At 31.2% G+C, this 15,772-nt stretch overlaps 1 protein-coding gene across 1 annotated transcript; it reads left to right on the top strand.

Annotated features, from left to right (window-relative positions):
* Window positions 1-6,951: 6,951 nt before the first annotated feature.
* Window positions 6,952-10,416, top strand: LOC128157248 (uncharacterized). Its single transcript, XM_052819707.1, has 5 exons — window positions 6,952-7,175; window positions 7,334-7,557; window positions 8,446-8,606; window positions 8,733-8,914; window positions 10,325-10,416. Exons 1-5 carry the CDS (start codon window positions 7,094-7,096, stop codon window positions 10,366-10,368), a joined length of 693 nt encoding a protein of 230 aa, XP_052675667.1. The 5' UTR covers window positions 6,952-7,093; the 3' UTR covers window positions 10,369-10,416.
* The last annotated feature ends 5,356 nt before the right edge of the window (window positions 10,417-15,772 follow it).

The raw sequence follows: 15,772 nt of genomic DNA, 5'->3' as shown, positions 1-15,772 counted from the left end.
TATATTTTTATACTATATACAAACATAAATGGATATCATTTTAATAGTATAATAAATATTTAAAATCTAGGGAAACCCGATTTAGCAGAAAATTTTTCATCAACAAAAACTATGGAGGGTGTGCTAAAGACGCTGGATGGTTAGTTGTAAACGACATCAATGGCTCCAAGCCATGTAAGTGGGAAAAGCAAAAACCATATCCCCAGTTTTTGTATGGCAAGCAGAAGAAAATAACAAAATGGAACGATATGAGTAAGATGTGTACTTTAGTATTGTTTGTATCTAAACATCTTTGCAACAAATACTTTTATATAGAAATAGCTGCAGATTAGTAACCTCATGGAAAATTCGGAATAATATGCCGTAGAGCTATAGTCCCTAACATACAAACACTTTCGTATTGCGATTCACAAAAACCCCCGCTATATTTGGACTGAATAAAGATATATCTTAACCGTATAATGGAAATACTTTAAAAAATCATACATTCCTTCAGACCTATTGTTGTTGCGTTACATGAGCTAGCCCACACTTAACACGGTAATCGACCTGATAGTGAAAACAATTTACATGTACATGTATGTATTTTTTATTGCATGTAATCAATTAAACAAACGACATTTCCTCACTTTCCGGGACTGGCGATGCTGTTTAAAAAAATTTAAAGGGAAGGATATCGAAGAAATTTGTAATTAACTTGTTGAAAATACAAGTCTTGAAATTGGATTATTTAGACCAAAACTAGCCTGTTTGTGTGGCAAAAATTACAAGTTTGTTTTTGTATGGAAGGCTTTGTAGCTACGCTTATTTTAAAATTAAAGAAATTGAAGGTATTTTTAAAATCGTACTTATTGATTCATTACACCATATTTACTTATCCTTGAACTTGTGAAAATCATTTCAAACTATAACTTTGATTTTTTTTAGAGTTTGGAAGAGCTGATGTTCTAAACATATATATACAAAGATAGATCTGACACGTTTTGCTAATTAAAAAAACACATATTGCTCCATGGAGTTTGTTGTATTTAACTTAAAGTGTAAATCTGTTGATCAAATCTTTCATAAAGCCAAACGGGGTTTATGAGATTTGATCACCCCGACCACATTTGATCACCTCATTATACTGAAAGCATGATTCCTTAGTTCGTAGTTAAACATTATATAAATAGCGCTTGTTTGGGAGGGTAACTACTGAAATTGACCACCCGAGACAACCATTGTAAAACGACGCGAAGTGGAGGTTGACAATGGTTTTTGAGGGGTGTCAAATTCAACAGCTACCCTTCTAAACAGGCACTATTTATTTGCAAAACTTGCTGCTACGACTGATGTGTTGACTTTACACGGTAAAATGGCAAGTTATACACGGGAGGTAAAATAAGACGAAAGGTAGGTGGGTGGTACAAAGAAAACTATACATCGGTAAGTTTCTGACATGTGATCGTGCAACATTCTCACAGCACGAAAGGTCAGCCCTCCCTCTGTTGGGAATTAGCTTGGGGAGGTCAAAAAAGCTTAAAAGGCATGAAATATGGGCAAATATGAAAGAGTCGAAATCTCAGAAAAACCACTCAGAAATTGGTTATTGGCCTTTTAAGTAGTGAATTAAAAGTATTTGTGCTGAATAGGAACTAAGTAAATTCTTGCTACAGAGTTCCGAAGAAACAAATAACCTGGCTATAGTGAATTGTATAAAAAACACTGTCCCCTGCCACCCTTACTGACGATAATTTTTCCAGCTTACAACAAACTGAATATTAACATTGTAGATGAGGAAGTTTCTATTCATGATGCAGAGATTTGAATACAAATTTATAAAATGAATTTAATATTTTTTTTTCAAATTGATCGATACATTAAAGTGAAAAAAGCATGTTCAACCTAATAAATTCACGTAGTGTATAATAGAAATATCCGGCCAATATTTCATTAGTTACGTCAATACAAACATTAAAAAAAATCAAATTCCTTTCTTTTATCACCGCATGTATGACCTATATCTCAGATATGTGGGCAAATATTTAGTTGTTGCATATATTGTACAGTTAATCCCGCAAAGGTCTGGTCCATTCACTTTATTGCGAGAATAGTAAAATTATAGAGTTTTTTTCATAAGAATCTTTCGCATCTTTTCTTTTAGAATCTTTCTTCGCGTGGTAAGTTAAAAAAATTAAGCTCTTACAAAATCCAAAACTTTATAACAGTTAAAATTTAAGTAACATAAGATATTAATTGATTTTAAAGATATACTATTTGTTGATGTGTATGTTGTCTTTAATCTTTGTGGAGTGATTTCAGCATTAAGCTCTGACACATAAAAACATATTGTTTAAACTCGTTATGATTCATGAAGTAGACTTCTAATTTATTTGTATTTTTATTTCATTTAAACCATAATTTTGTAATTGGCCTTTTAAGTAGTGAATTAAAAGTATTTGTGCTGAATAATTTTGTAATTTTGAAATGAGGAAATGCCGCGGAAACCTAAGTCAAAACGCATCAAAGGTCCAGCCACGGTTACATGTATCTCAGAGGATGACCAGACCCATGCTGCATTAGACGTTACAAAAGTAGGCCAGTCGACTGCGGGGCTGTAACTCCGAAGATACGGACCCAGGGAGTAGATACAGACACTCTTTCACACGGTAGAGAGTCATATCAATGCAACGTTCATTTTATCATAAGTACTTTGTCGACCAAACTTACCTAGCTTGTTATAAAAAATACTATACTCAACTTTCAATAGAAAAAATCAAATGTCAAGTTCTTTTCTTATGATTCAGTTATAACATATTATGACTCTTGATAGAATTCATAAAAACTTCGGCGAAAAAAAACAAAATTTTAGCGAGAAAAAAAAAACTTATATATATATAAATATACAACTAACAGTAGTATTTTAAAGTTTTTTCTTCATAATTTAAACTTTAAAAATGAATGTGGGATCCTAGCTTGTTTTTAGTTCTTAAAATATACACGTATCTATAGTGACCAGTCAACACATTTTCTAAGAAACTCACGGCCTACATACTTTTCTACATATCTAATGCAAAAGACAGATGCTCCATAAATATAATTTGGTGAATTTCAGTTTAAGTTATCTAATTGTTACATTTTTTTAAGGAATGATACATGTATACATGCGAATAATACGTTTTAATCCCGATGATCTATTGTACCAGTTACACAAAAGGGTAACAATTAAAAAAAGAAGATTAACTTCAACTTCCTTTATGTTATTTAAGCTACAACATTCTTAAAATTTTGGACCATTTACTTGTTTTATATTTACCAAACTTATGCAGGTTCGCTCCGTAGGTTTGGGTTAGCCATTTTGGGTCACCTCTAGTCTGAAAATTCTGCATCACATATAAATTCTAGTAGTTTATTTATATTTTACAATGCCAAATAATTTTATTGAATAAAATTGTTTTTAAAAAATTACATTTTACAGAGTTTTGTATGGGTCTATATTTTGTGGCAGAAGGTTTTCAAGAAGGATATTGAACAATTTTTATAACTCACTAGTTTGAGAGTACTGTGTCTTTAGCTTCCTAATTTTCAACGCAGACCAAACTTCTAGATAAGTTGTGTATCATGATATATTCATGACGTTCTAAAAACATATTTAAACAATATTTTGATATTTCTATCGATATATTTTGGCATATTTATCTTATATTTCATAGAAGTGAATACAAATTTAACTCCAATTTTGGTATAAAATTAGCTTATTTCATGCTATATCTCAAATTCCTGAGATGTGACCCCTACTTGTTTTACTTTTGAATGAGACATTAAATGCATGTCAATTTATATGCAACGTTTTGGAAAGATGACATTACATTGTACTATAATTTTTTTCGTCTTTTGCGTTATAATTTGATAACTCCAAAATTTTGTAACATCTGTTGTTGTGTTCATTATGTACTGGCCTTTGATGCCACCAGTAAAGCAAGGAATTTGATTATAAACTTTGACTTCGATTTTACGTTTTTAGTCACAACATGTGTTCAACTTCATACTGTATTAAAATCATAACTAAATAATAGTTCAAACTATAAAATTTTGTTTGATTTCTTCAAATTATCAATTTCCATGTCAAATTTTAGCAAACATTTCAGAAAAATTATCATTTCTGTTTGGGACCCTATATTTTCAAAAAATGGCAGGTGACATGGGTAACAAGTAAAAAACTGAACATTTTAGGTCCCCATCTTTATAACCAAGTGTTTTTCAGATAATCGACATTACTATTATTTCAGGTGCCAACCTCCTTAAGATATACTCGGCTGACTTAACATAAGATTAAATTTTACAAAAGTATAATAATTTGTTCGTCAAAGACTTGGTCCATACATTTCGTACATGACATTATTATATTGTGTTGGTCTTTGTAATCCTTTTATGACAATTAGGCTATATTATAAACACAGGCTGATTAAAATCACCCCCTTTCTTCTTACATTAGTCAGGATCTAACAGCTGACCGATAGGAGGTTATCTTCACACGACATTTACTTCTGAACAATCAAGAAAGTGCTTTTACTGCTTAAGAGGAGATATTTGAACTCTTGCAAAGGAGATAGAAAAAAGAATTTATGCTTGTTTTCTATGCAACATCCAGTGTGGTAGGTATACATGTTTTAACATAAACAGATAAAAGCATGCCTATGATTGATTGGGTCATATTTGAATTGTATGTAAATCTAGAGATACTGTGAAGATTACCTCTTTATCAATACATGCCAGACTCTGTCGAGTGTAAGGAAATTGGATGGTTTTAATCGGATTGATTATTAACACGGCAACTGTAATATCTAATGGCAATAGTTTTCAATAATAGTATATCTTTGTGAAATTGATGAACACAAAAGTTTGCTTCATAAATGCAAATCATTTGGAATTGATATAAATATATACGATATATAGCAAATATTAGACAACCACAAAACACAAATACACATTTCCACAAGACAACCCTCCCCCCCCCCCCCAAAAAAAAAAGCAAAAAAAAAAACAACCAAAGATCTTGACATGAAATTAAAAGAAGATATTGGCCATGGGTTTTAGTGGATTTTGAACTTGCAGTTATACTGCTCTGATACTGACTTTACACTAATTAATGTGTCATTAAAGTTTTTTTTCCCCTTTTTATTTCGATTAATTTACAGATTTACGTTTTACATCTTTAATACATGGCATTTTATGTAAACCATTTTTTTCACTCTAAATTGGACAATACAGCTTTAAGTCATTGTAGAATTGTGAAGCAGGGTGTCATAATGTAGTATTAGTCATGTCAGACCAGGAAGTGATAATGAAAATCTGCTACATACTTGAATTTGATTTTTACAATTTAAAATCATGTGTGTTAAATAATATATAAGATAACACGTCATAGCCGTGAATTATAATACTTAAACACGTGTGACGAAGTGCAATAAATAAATGAATGGAGATCCAAAAAGGACAGATTGCATTTTTATAAATTCTAGAACATATATAGGTTTTTGAAACAAAAAGGGATGTAAACTGAAATAAAATTGGGTAAGTACACGTATCAAACAAAGACTTATAAAAACTTAAATAGATCTAGACAAATTTATAGACATGAAATTTTACAAAATGCGTTTGTATGTTGTTTTTAATATGTGTACTACACAGATGTTTGATGTATAGAAAACTCTTTGCTACTCCAAGCCCAAAAATTACGAATTTTAGTTTTTTAAATTTCTTGGATAAGTCTGTCCCTCCAACTTCGAAACAATATGTTATTAAGACTTGATATTCAACGGGCTGGAAATAAAATTCGCTTAAGCTAAAATTACATTTTGAAATTTTTTAAAAAGAAGTAAAATAATTATTATGGAACTGAATCGCTAGCTGTGTTTACGTTTCCGGTGTAAGGAAATCATGTTCAATACATAAATATTCAAGATAATTGAATAATTTAGCCTGAAAATGATTGGAATAAGAATATACTTTAAAATAACAATGATAAATAAACATACTCTAGCGTAGAATTTATTCTGAACAGTTATATAGTTGAGGGCAAACGGAAATATGGGTTTATTTTTCACTTTAAAAACTGATCTTTCGTAATACATGTACAAATTTATAAATATAAGAAAGAAATATGACACACATATGTTCAGAAGTGTTTTTAAGACTTTAAAATAATATTTTGGCCAATTTAAGAGATTTAATAAGAACTATGGGACATAACTCCCGCTTTGTTTACATAAGAAACGCCATTTTACCGCAATGCATGATGGATCCAAAAACTCCGTTTTTGGAAACCCGACTAGACTTATTACTGAGTAAAAACAATTCACATGATAATACCTGTTTTGATATTATAATTTAAAAATTATTAAGATTTCACTCGCTGTAAAATCTTAATATTTTACAGATGGCGTCAAAGTGGAACCAATAAAATTAATTATAAAAAGCAAAAAATTAAATTTATAATCATTTTTGCGTTTATCACAAAAAACACGTGATGAATAATTTAAGTTTGACGTAAAACTCAGATAGTTTACTCATGACTTTGAGTAAATTTCGTATTTATTTGCAAAATATTGCGTTTATTAAAAAATACAATTCTATGTAAAGTTTATACGATGATTTAAAAAAAAGTTTTTGTAACAAGATGTGTTCAACCGGCTGTCTATAGGTCTTATAAATATAATGCAGACAATAAGTTGTTGCTGTTTCTAAATTTATTTTTGTAGAACGTTATATATATCCGTCGAGTTCGTTTACATGTTGATATTATCATTTCAGTTAAGAAAATGGGGCTACCTCTAATAGTGCGTTTTCACCATTATCGATATTGATTTCATTTTAATGTTGGCATCGCATTTGTGAAACGTTATATTTCAACTCAGCAAAAAAACCCTAAAAACAAACATCAATCTTCTCACTTCTTGTAAAAAAGGTGACTTGCATGTGTGTGACATTTATATTTCTGTTTAAATGATACAATTTTCCATAACACTAATTTTTATTGAGATTTTATTCTTCATACCTTCATTCTATTTTCATGTACTTTGATTTTTAGATTTAAAAACAAACCACAGTGAAAATGGCTTTTGTTTGTTGTATGATTTGTATTTTGTTTGTGATGCTGGGATCGGGATTATCCACTAAACCTTCCCCTTGCAAAGGTATTATATTTTTTTAAAACTACAATAATATACATTTAAATCAGTCTAAGACGTTTGTATTTTGGTTCATTACAAATAAGTGCTTATATTCTAGTGTTTTATGAAATAATCTATTCGGTTTTAATTCAGAATATAATCTAATATAACTATTTCTCAAGGAGATTGGGAACTAATTTTTCATGCACCGAGTGGTAATGGGGAACAGTTTTTAAAATCGTGGAAAACCAATCACAATAATTGTGACATCATATCTGGAATATGTTCGTGTTCGATGAACAATGGCTGTCTTCCGCCTAACGCCAGAATGGAAAAATATAAAACAACTATGAAAACGTTAAGGAGCCCCTACATTGACTTTTGGAGTTGTCTGAATATTAAGAAGGTAAAGTCGCATCTCCTTAGAGTTTCTAGAAAATAAAGTTGCGACTAATCATGAAATGATTAACATTATGATTTTACGTATTTGAACAGACGGTCGTTACTTATATCTAAACACTGTTAAAATTGCATTCGATTACATTTTAAAAAGTCTCTAACACATGTCAATACAATTAACTATTATAATTTCTTGACAACTATTATTTTGTATGTAATTTTGACCATGCTTTACATTTTATATGAATGCACTAAATCATAACTTGATCCTGTCGAAAAATGCACACAAGGACGTTCTTGAAAAAAGTTATAAGCGATGAATGGTTTATCTTCAACATGTATGCATGAGGCCATTTTAAAACATCTTTTATTTATTCATACAGCTAGTTTAAAATGTTATACAGTTGTATGTCTAGATAATATGATATATATAGAATGTTCTTAAAATTATGAAACTTAACGATATATTGCTGCTAAATATCTATGTCACACTTCTATCACTTATCCAAGATTTCGTCATCTATACATCATCTGTAATTACCCGGAGAATTTCACAAGAAGGAAAACAAACATCGTACAGAAATTCAAAATTGGAAATGTTTACATCTTTTCTCCATTCGAAAGTACTCGGGACACCTCGCACAATTTCTTAACGTTATAATCCAGGGTACTTTCATGTCGTTTGCAAAATCCCCGTGGACTCTCTATTTTCGGTTGGCTTTTGAAGCATGAAACGGTAAAGGGGGCGTTTCAAAAAAGATAGTCTGGACTTTTTTTTCATTCTATTGAACACATGGATATAGTTTTGTAGCAAGGGTATTTATAATTTTCGAGATATTACGGAAAAAATGGTGGAAGCAGGAACTTGAGAGAAATTTATTATTTGAGTTAACAGGTCAAGATTGAGTTGAACACCCAGGGTAAAACCATGGCCTTCATTGAATTCGACGGTCGAGGTTCAAACTATTTAAATTGGTTTCACAACAGCAGGATTATAAAAACAAGCTGGACCGACATGCAGAAAAGTGGTTCTTATAATTTTTTCTCAGTAGACAAGTAAGAATCAAAACTTCTTGTAATTGTGGAGTGTCTGTATAAGATTTCATTTACAGTCATGCATTTTTTTATTGTGTACGAATTAAGTTATCATTTTATTTTGTTCAATCAATATATCAAATATAGAGAAACTAAATATGGAAGACATTTCTTCATCAACAAGAAATACCATGGTTGTCCGGGTGACGAAGGGTGGTTAGTTGTAGCTGATTCCATTGGCTCCAAGCCATGTCAGTGGGAAAAGCAAAAGACATACCCTCAGTTTTTGTACAGCAAGCAGGGAAAATCAACAATATGGAACAACATGAGTAAGATTTTTACTAAGTAGTTTATATATTTACAAAATCTTTGCAACAAGTACACTCTATTTAAAAATTGTGGCTTTATGGCAAAAAATTAAAATTTGACCAGGACAATGAATAAGTATGAAGAATAGAGAATTTAAAAAAGCATTATTAAAAAAAAAAAAACAACTCAAACTTTATTTAAGGGCTTTATAAGCCAAAAAAGGTAAACGTACACTACGACCGAAAAATTACAACATTTAACCTAGCGCGTTTTACATTATAATAACAGCTCTTCATAGAGATGCCACAATTAAATAAAATCCTTTGGGAAAGTGATTTCATTTAAATTCCGATGCAGAGGACCTGTCTCACTCGCGGGTTTATTTCGTCCATAACATACAGGCCATGAATGTTTTTCAAAAGTGTGCCATGCAGTTGCGCGTGCTATTAGGTGTCTATCAGAAAAGCGAGTGATCCTACATGTAATCTATCGGTCATATTGACTTGTCTTTACGTGACCTTTTGGCCTTCGTGGGAGGTCCTCAAGACTATTGATTGTATTGAATTTCTAAACAAGCCTCAGAATGATTTTTGTGGTGTCTGTAAAAAACTCTACCGATCTGTGATAAATACCATAAAATTTAAGTAGGAAGTTTACTGTTTGGACATGATTTTTTAAGATGAATAGTAAATAAAGGAAATATTATGAGAAAAAAAACCCTATCGTAAACCCATGTGGTTTTATGTTTTTGATAAGCAGTTAAAAGCAGAGAACCTATCGAATCAAGTCGTTTTGAAAAACACATCAGAAAAACATCTCATGAAGTTGACATGAACAACTCAACAGCAGACGATAGTGGCATGGATACTTTTTTTAATTTTACAATAAAGAATATTAAAAATGGGCCTTTCGAAATGTTGACAGTATACATGTACTTAAAATTTAAAGTGCAAAATAACTTGAGCTAGTTTTGGACTGATTGCCTTATTTTTAATCCATTCTACGGAAATACTTAATATTATAATTCTTCAGACGATTTACTTCTGATGTTTTTGCTTCTCTTGACACTGACTCCCATTTAAACATGGTAATCGACCACAAAGTTAAGTGCATTGTTATTGTTTTATTAAGTATTAAATTACTTCACTTAACGGGATTTGCAATGATGTAAAAATCAATATAATGAAAAAAAATATATTAAAAATGTCCGAAGAATTTTCTGAAATCATTTGTTTGTTTAAAATGTATAAAGAAAAACGTTTATTCAGATAAGAACTAGCGTTTTTGAAATAAATGTACTGAAAGATATTTCTTTAGTCTGCCAAATATGAACTTGCACGTCAACTTAATGAACGTATTCACATATCCTACATGAATTTAAATTTTTTTAAATTTTAAATATTACATTGAAATTGTTTTCTTTTTTTTAGAGTTTGGAAGAGCTGATGTTCTCAACATCTACATTCAAAGATAGATGTGACAGTTTTGCAATCCTACTAATAAAAAAAGTTGTCATGCTATACATCTAGAGTTTGTTTTTTCTTGCAATAATGTATGCTAGTACATACTTCTTCGCGTGAATTACATAATATTTCAAATATCCTTTAAGGGTCAGTATTCAATAAGTGTAAATGTTTAATGTGATAAAGGTATTGTAATCTGAATCATTAAATCATGACACATCTTGGATATCTTAGAAAGCAAAACAACTTGACAATCTTGTTAAAGATATTTTTGAAACTTATGCATGTGAGCTACATAATCCAGAAAGGTCAAGATCGCACGATTTGGAAATATTGAAGTGTTTTAAAACAGATCACAATTAATGATAAGGTTTACTTTACATTTGACTAATTACGTGTACGTACTTACGGTAGACGTAAACTCAGACCGAGTTTACGTTAACACTTTTCTCGAGAAATATAGCAAATACAGAGAACAATACCAATAGAAAGATGATTTTACTATTGTAAAATTGTAAGAAAAGACCCTGAGTCCTTTAAACCAGGCATGATCTTTCAATAGTTTAACTGCTGTGTAAAATCTAAGAGGAGTTATGGTACCTTGCGTTTGTGTAAAAAAGTCAATTTTAGGCATTGATCCCTGGATGAAGACACCCTTACATATTGTATTCTAACCTCTACCCGCTGACCCCAACACTATAAGCAGTACATAAGGTACGAAGTGAAATGTTCTTTTTAAATATAAAAATACATTGTCATTTCAAGATGAGCTGATAAAACATTAAACTATCACATATATCATTTTTACGAAATATATTATTATATGTAAACTTGTACAGTTCGGGCTATCTACTGATAGGTCCCTAATTTTTTTTTATTTGCTCTATCTCACTTCTTATTAAAAATTGTATTTCCCCTCTTATTGAAACAATAAATGCTTCCAATTATCGTACTTGAATTTGATAATAACAGTATCTGAGTATTTTACTAATAATATCAATTTTATATTAATTATATAAACTATTAAGTCATGCTTTGTAACTTAAATTTTGAAATTCGTAAAGCTTTAGCTTTAAATGTGTTTTAAGTTTTTGTTGCCAAATCTGTACACAAGGTGTGCTCCATGTATTGTCCAACTTTGATGATAATATAAAGAACAAAAGCCTTGAATTGTGTTTTGATAACAATTATAGTCTGCCATCTACCTGAGATTGACTTGTATTTTTGCATTGCTAATTGAAATAAATTCTTTTTAATTCTTTTTTTAAAATGTCCGATGGAAATAAACTTGTGCAAAAAGAGTTGTCCTCTTCAAGATATTTTTGGAATTGACGAAAGAATCTGTTCCATTGTAGTGCAGTTCTGGCAGATCAATGATAAACGCAGTCTGATGTTCGTTTTGTCTACTATTTTCCTTAGATCTTTATTATTTTTCGTCTTTCTTGCATTTTTGAAAGATTTAACACCCTTATGTGTTTGCTATCATTCTAATAGTTGTGGTTTTATTGAGGGCAAATAAAATAAATGCATAATTTGTCTTTAGTTATGTTTGGTAGATTAGGTAATTTTACACTCCAAATGCCCTCTCAGCAAATTTGAACATTTTTGTTTACATTTGTAAATGAGGAACCCTTTGGCAGGTAAACTTTTTTCCCATTACTATTAGCATACTATTAACATACATACTATTAAATAAATATATATAATGTTTTTTTTATTTCAATCTTCCAGAAAAATATTAAATAAAATGAATACAGTTTTTTGAATAATTATCCTTTCTTCACACGTTCCTCTCACTCATATCCACTTATATTGGAAGTGATGCTGTTGATATGATTTAAAGTTCAATTAATTTATATCGTGTAGAATCGATTTAGCAGAAATGTTTTTAATGAGAAAAAGGACAAATCATGTTAAAGCGGACATGTGTGAATTTATAAGTATGCTAATTATCCCTTTTATATCCAATTACACTTTATTTGTTTAACCTCTAATTTTGCATAGGGTGAAGTCTGTTTGATGAGTCTTACGAGAAATCATACGAGGCCATTTCCACGTCAACCTAAAACTTTAATATTCATTATAAATCTGACAAAACAGAGATTAAACTCGTTATTAATTTTCAAGTAAGTATCTTAATTCTACAAATAGTAATATATCCCGATTTAATTCTATAATTTATTCATCAAGGTTTTAAACAATTATTAATAATCTCATGACATTGATATGCATAGAATGAAATATGAAAATAAGCGTCTTCATGGTCTCATTAAGGATAACCAATGACATTTGCAAGATTGAATGACGTAACTTAAATATTCAATAACATGCACATTAAAACTCTGGACAACAGCCTACTGTGTTTCCAAACAAATATATATTCTATTTAGTCGTCTTCACTACTTTGTTGACGGTCATTCCTAAGAAAATTGTTTGGAAATTTTTATACAGGAATTTTTACTAAGGATTGGTGATATGACAACATCCGTATTCTGTATGACTGTTTGCTGGAATGCGATTTTAGGATTTATTTTATCTGCAGAAACCCAATAATTGCAAAGGTACTAAGTATTTAATTTTTGAAATTTTTTAGAAAAATGTTTTTCTATGCACACCATTGTCACCAAAGTATATATGAATAATTTAAATCATTTTGGGTATTTCTCAAATGGCGATATAAAAAAGTCCGTGAGTCCCCGCCCTGATGAGAGTTAAAGCTCTCATGGGAATATTTGTTACGGACAGATGCAGAGATAAATTAAAAAAAAAGCCACGAAGGGTCAATATGGGCCTATTTTTTTTTCATGGGAAATGAAAAAAAGCGGAGAGGAATAATAGTAATGAAAATAAAACTTACAAGTAATGAAGTATTGAGCGTGAAATATATACTTAAAATAAATTCTGCTATGACGTCATAGCTGTACTGTAGACCTTTAAACACGCGCGCATTAGCATTTTTCGCTAAACATTATCAATTTTATAGCATTTATTCCAAATGTAGATGGACACACCCGTCCAACAAAATTAAATATAATATGTCATTTAGAAGAGAATGAAAAAAATGAAAAAAAATGCATACTTTTATTTTGTTCAAGAGGTGTGGCCACATCTTAAATCAACTTTACTATCAGCTTCACACTCATCGGAACAGTAGAATCACGGGGAATACCCCTCAGATGTATGTTTAAAATAATGTCTCTACATTGCTTGTCTGTTTACATAAATGTTTTGAAATGCAAAAATATTAATTTTATATTGTTTGATTAATTTTTCCTTTCGTAAGTTTTAACTAAAAACGAAAAACACTCGTTTTTATACTAAGCGTATGCAGGTACGTCGTCTTAATATTGCAGGTATAGCTCGCCTATGACCGTTGATTTTGTATTAAAAGGCCAAAGTCAACTTATCAATACGATGATTCTTAAAATAAGAAGGTAATTTGATAACGTGTAAACTCTTAAAGTATCTCTTTGTTCTATGATAACTGCATAAATCCATCATAATATAACACTTATCACCGTGTCGCCATGGTCACTGTTTACAAAAATGGCGATAACTCGAACAACGTGTATTGATTTGTCTATACGTTTTTTAAAAAAGAAATGAATGAATTAACATTCAATGGGCCCGTTTCACAAAGCTATCGTATGACAAATATCTGTCTTAAGACCAAAATGTGTCATAAGTTTTTATCATAGCTGTTTCACAAATGTGTCGTAACTTATGATAATCTTAAAATTGTTCAAAATCTTAAGACACCCAGATACTTCTCTTAAGTCAATTTTAAACATGTTTTGATAGAAATAGGCGTGAGGGTGTATTCAGGAATTAACCCGTTAGATCATATGGACGATTTTAACATCTTAGAGAAGTCCCGTTTGCCACAACATGTTATCTTTGACTTATGTAATGAGCCATAGAATTCCCTCAATCTGCATGTGTAAAGCATCAGTTGGTTCAGGTAGGTCCAATAATGCTTGCATATAAATTCGAGTAATTTTGTGTGGCTGTCCATACCTCTCTTTCAGTAGATCAATGGCCTTTATATAATTGGCATTGGTAAGCGCTAATCCTTCTACCACTGATAAAGCATCACCCAGGAGCAGTGATTTCAAGTAATTGAACTTCTGAACATCACTTAAACTGATATTGTCATGAACTCCAGAGTTGAATGAATCCAAAAATGATTGCCAATCTAATTCTACCATAAATCACAATGACCTTTTCAGAATGTATGGAAGCCGTTTGATTTCTGTCCTTACATATTTCAAAAATATCATATCAATAATGAATATATTGATGATTACATTATTCATTTATTACATTTTTAATATTATCACAAAATACACAGGATTTGTTTTGATACTCGTGTGCATCTCTGGTTTCAAAGTTTGGTTTGTGTTGAAAGAATTGCTGTCTTCTATTGTTAGTCGGCTTTCCCTTAAATGCCTTTGCATAAAAGTTTGCTGTTCTCTGACATGTTGAGTCGTTGTAATACCAATCTTCATCAGTGTTCGATCCAGCTTCAAGAATTGACAGCTCATGTCATATGGCTTTCCTCGGATCACTAAGTGTCCAGTCATCTCCTCCATGGGTTCTAGCCAAGTTCTGTCTGATTTTTGATGGTAGTTTTCTCAAGACTACAGGTACCAATAAGTTTCCATAACACTCTTCAGTCTTGTTCAGAGTTTCTAATCCACGGATGTATGTTTCCATGTAATGATCGTTTAGAGCACCCAACCAAAAATCACATGCCCTTCCAACATCATTGCATTTTCATGCAATATGGCTGCGCTTCGCTTTTATGAAAGTGGAAGTTTTCAAGCTGTATATATGCAGATCTTCATGGTTTGAGTAAAGCAAGTGTGTCCAGAATTGTTTACGCTGTTACATCTACTCTAGTTGCCTTAAGTCTTGTCTACATTAAATTTCCATTTACTGACAGTATTGTATAAACAATACTATACTGGACTTCGCTCATATATGTAATTTCCCAAATGTGATAGGGACAATAAACGGGACACATATTCCCATCCAGGCACCTTCAACTCATGAGTATTTGTTTGTTAGCAGAAAAAACGTTCATTCAATAAATGTGATTGCAGTTTGCAATTCCAATTTGGAATTTTTGAATTTGGTAGCAAAGTGGCCTTAATCATCTCATGACGCATATGTGTTCTCAAATTCTGTTTTGTGTCAAATGTTTGAGAATGGCGACATTAACAGAGGTTGTCTAGTTGGTAACAGTGCGTACCCGTTAAAGAATCACTTACTAACACCCGTCTTGAACCCAAGCAACCCCCATGACGAGGCATACAATGATGCCCACGCTAAAACCAGTTCTCCAATTGAGCGAGCGTTTGGTGTCCTTAAAATGAGGTTCCCATGCATCGATCGCTCCGGAGGGACCCTACT

The sequence above is a fragment of the Crassostrea angulata genome, chromosome 7 (assembly GCF_025612915.1).
Source record: "Crassostrea angulata isolate pt1a10 chromosome 7, ASM2561291v2, whole genome shotgun sequence".
In the NCBI taxonomy this organism is placed as follows: Eukaryota; Metazoa; Mollusca; class Bivalvia; order Ostreida; family Ostreidae; genus Magallana; species Magallana angulata.
This window is presented reverse-complemented; position numbering and strand designations above follow the sequence as displayed.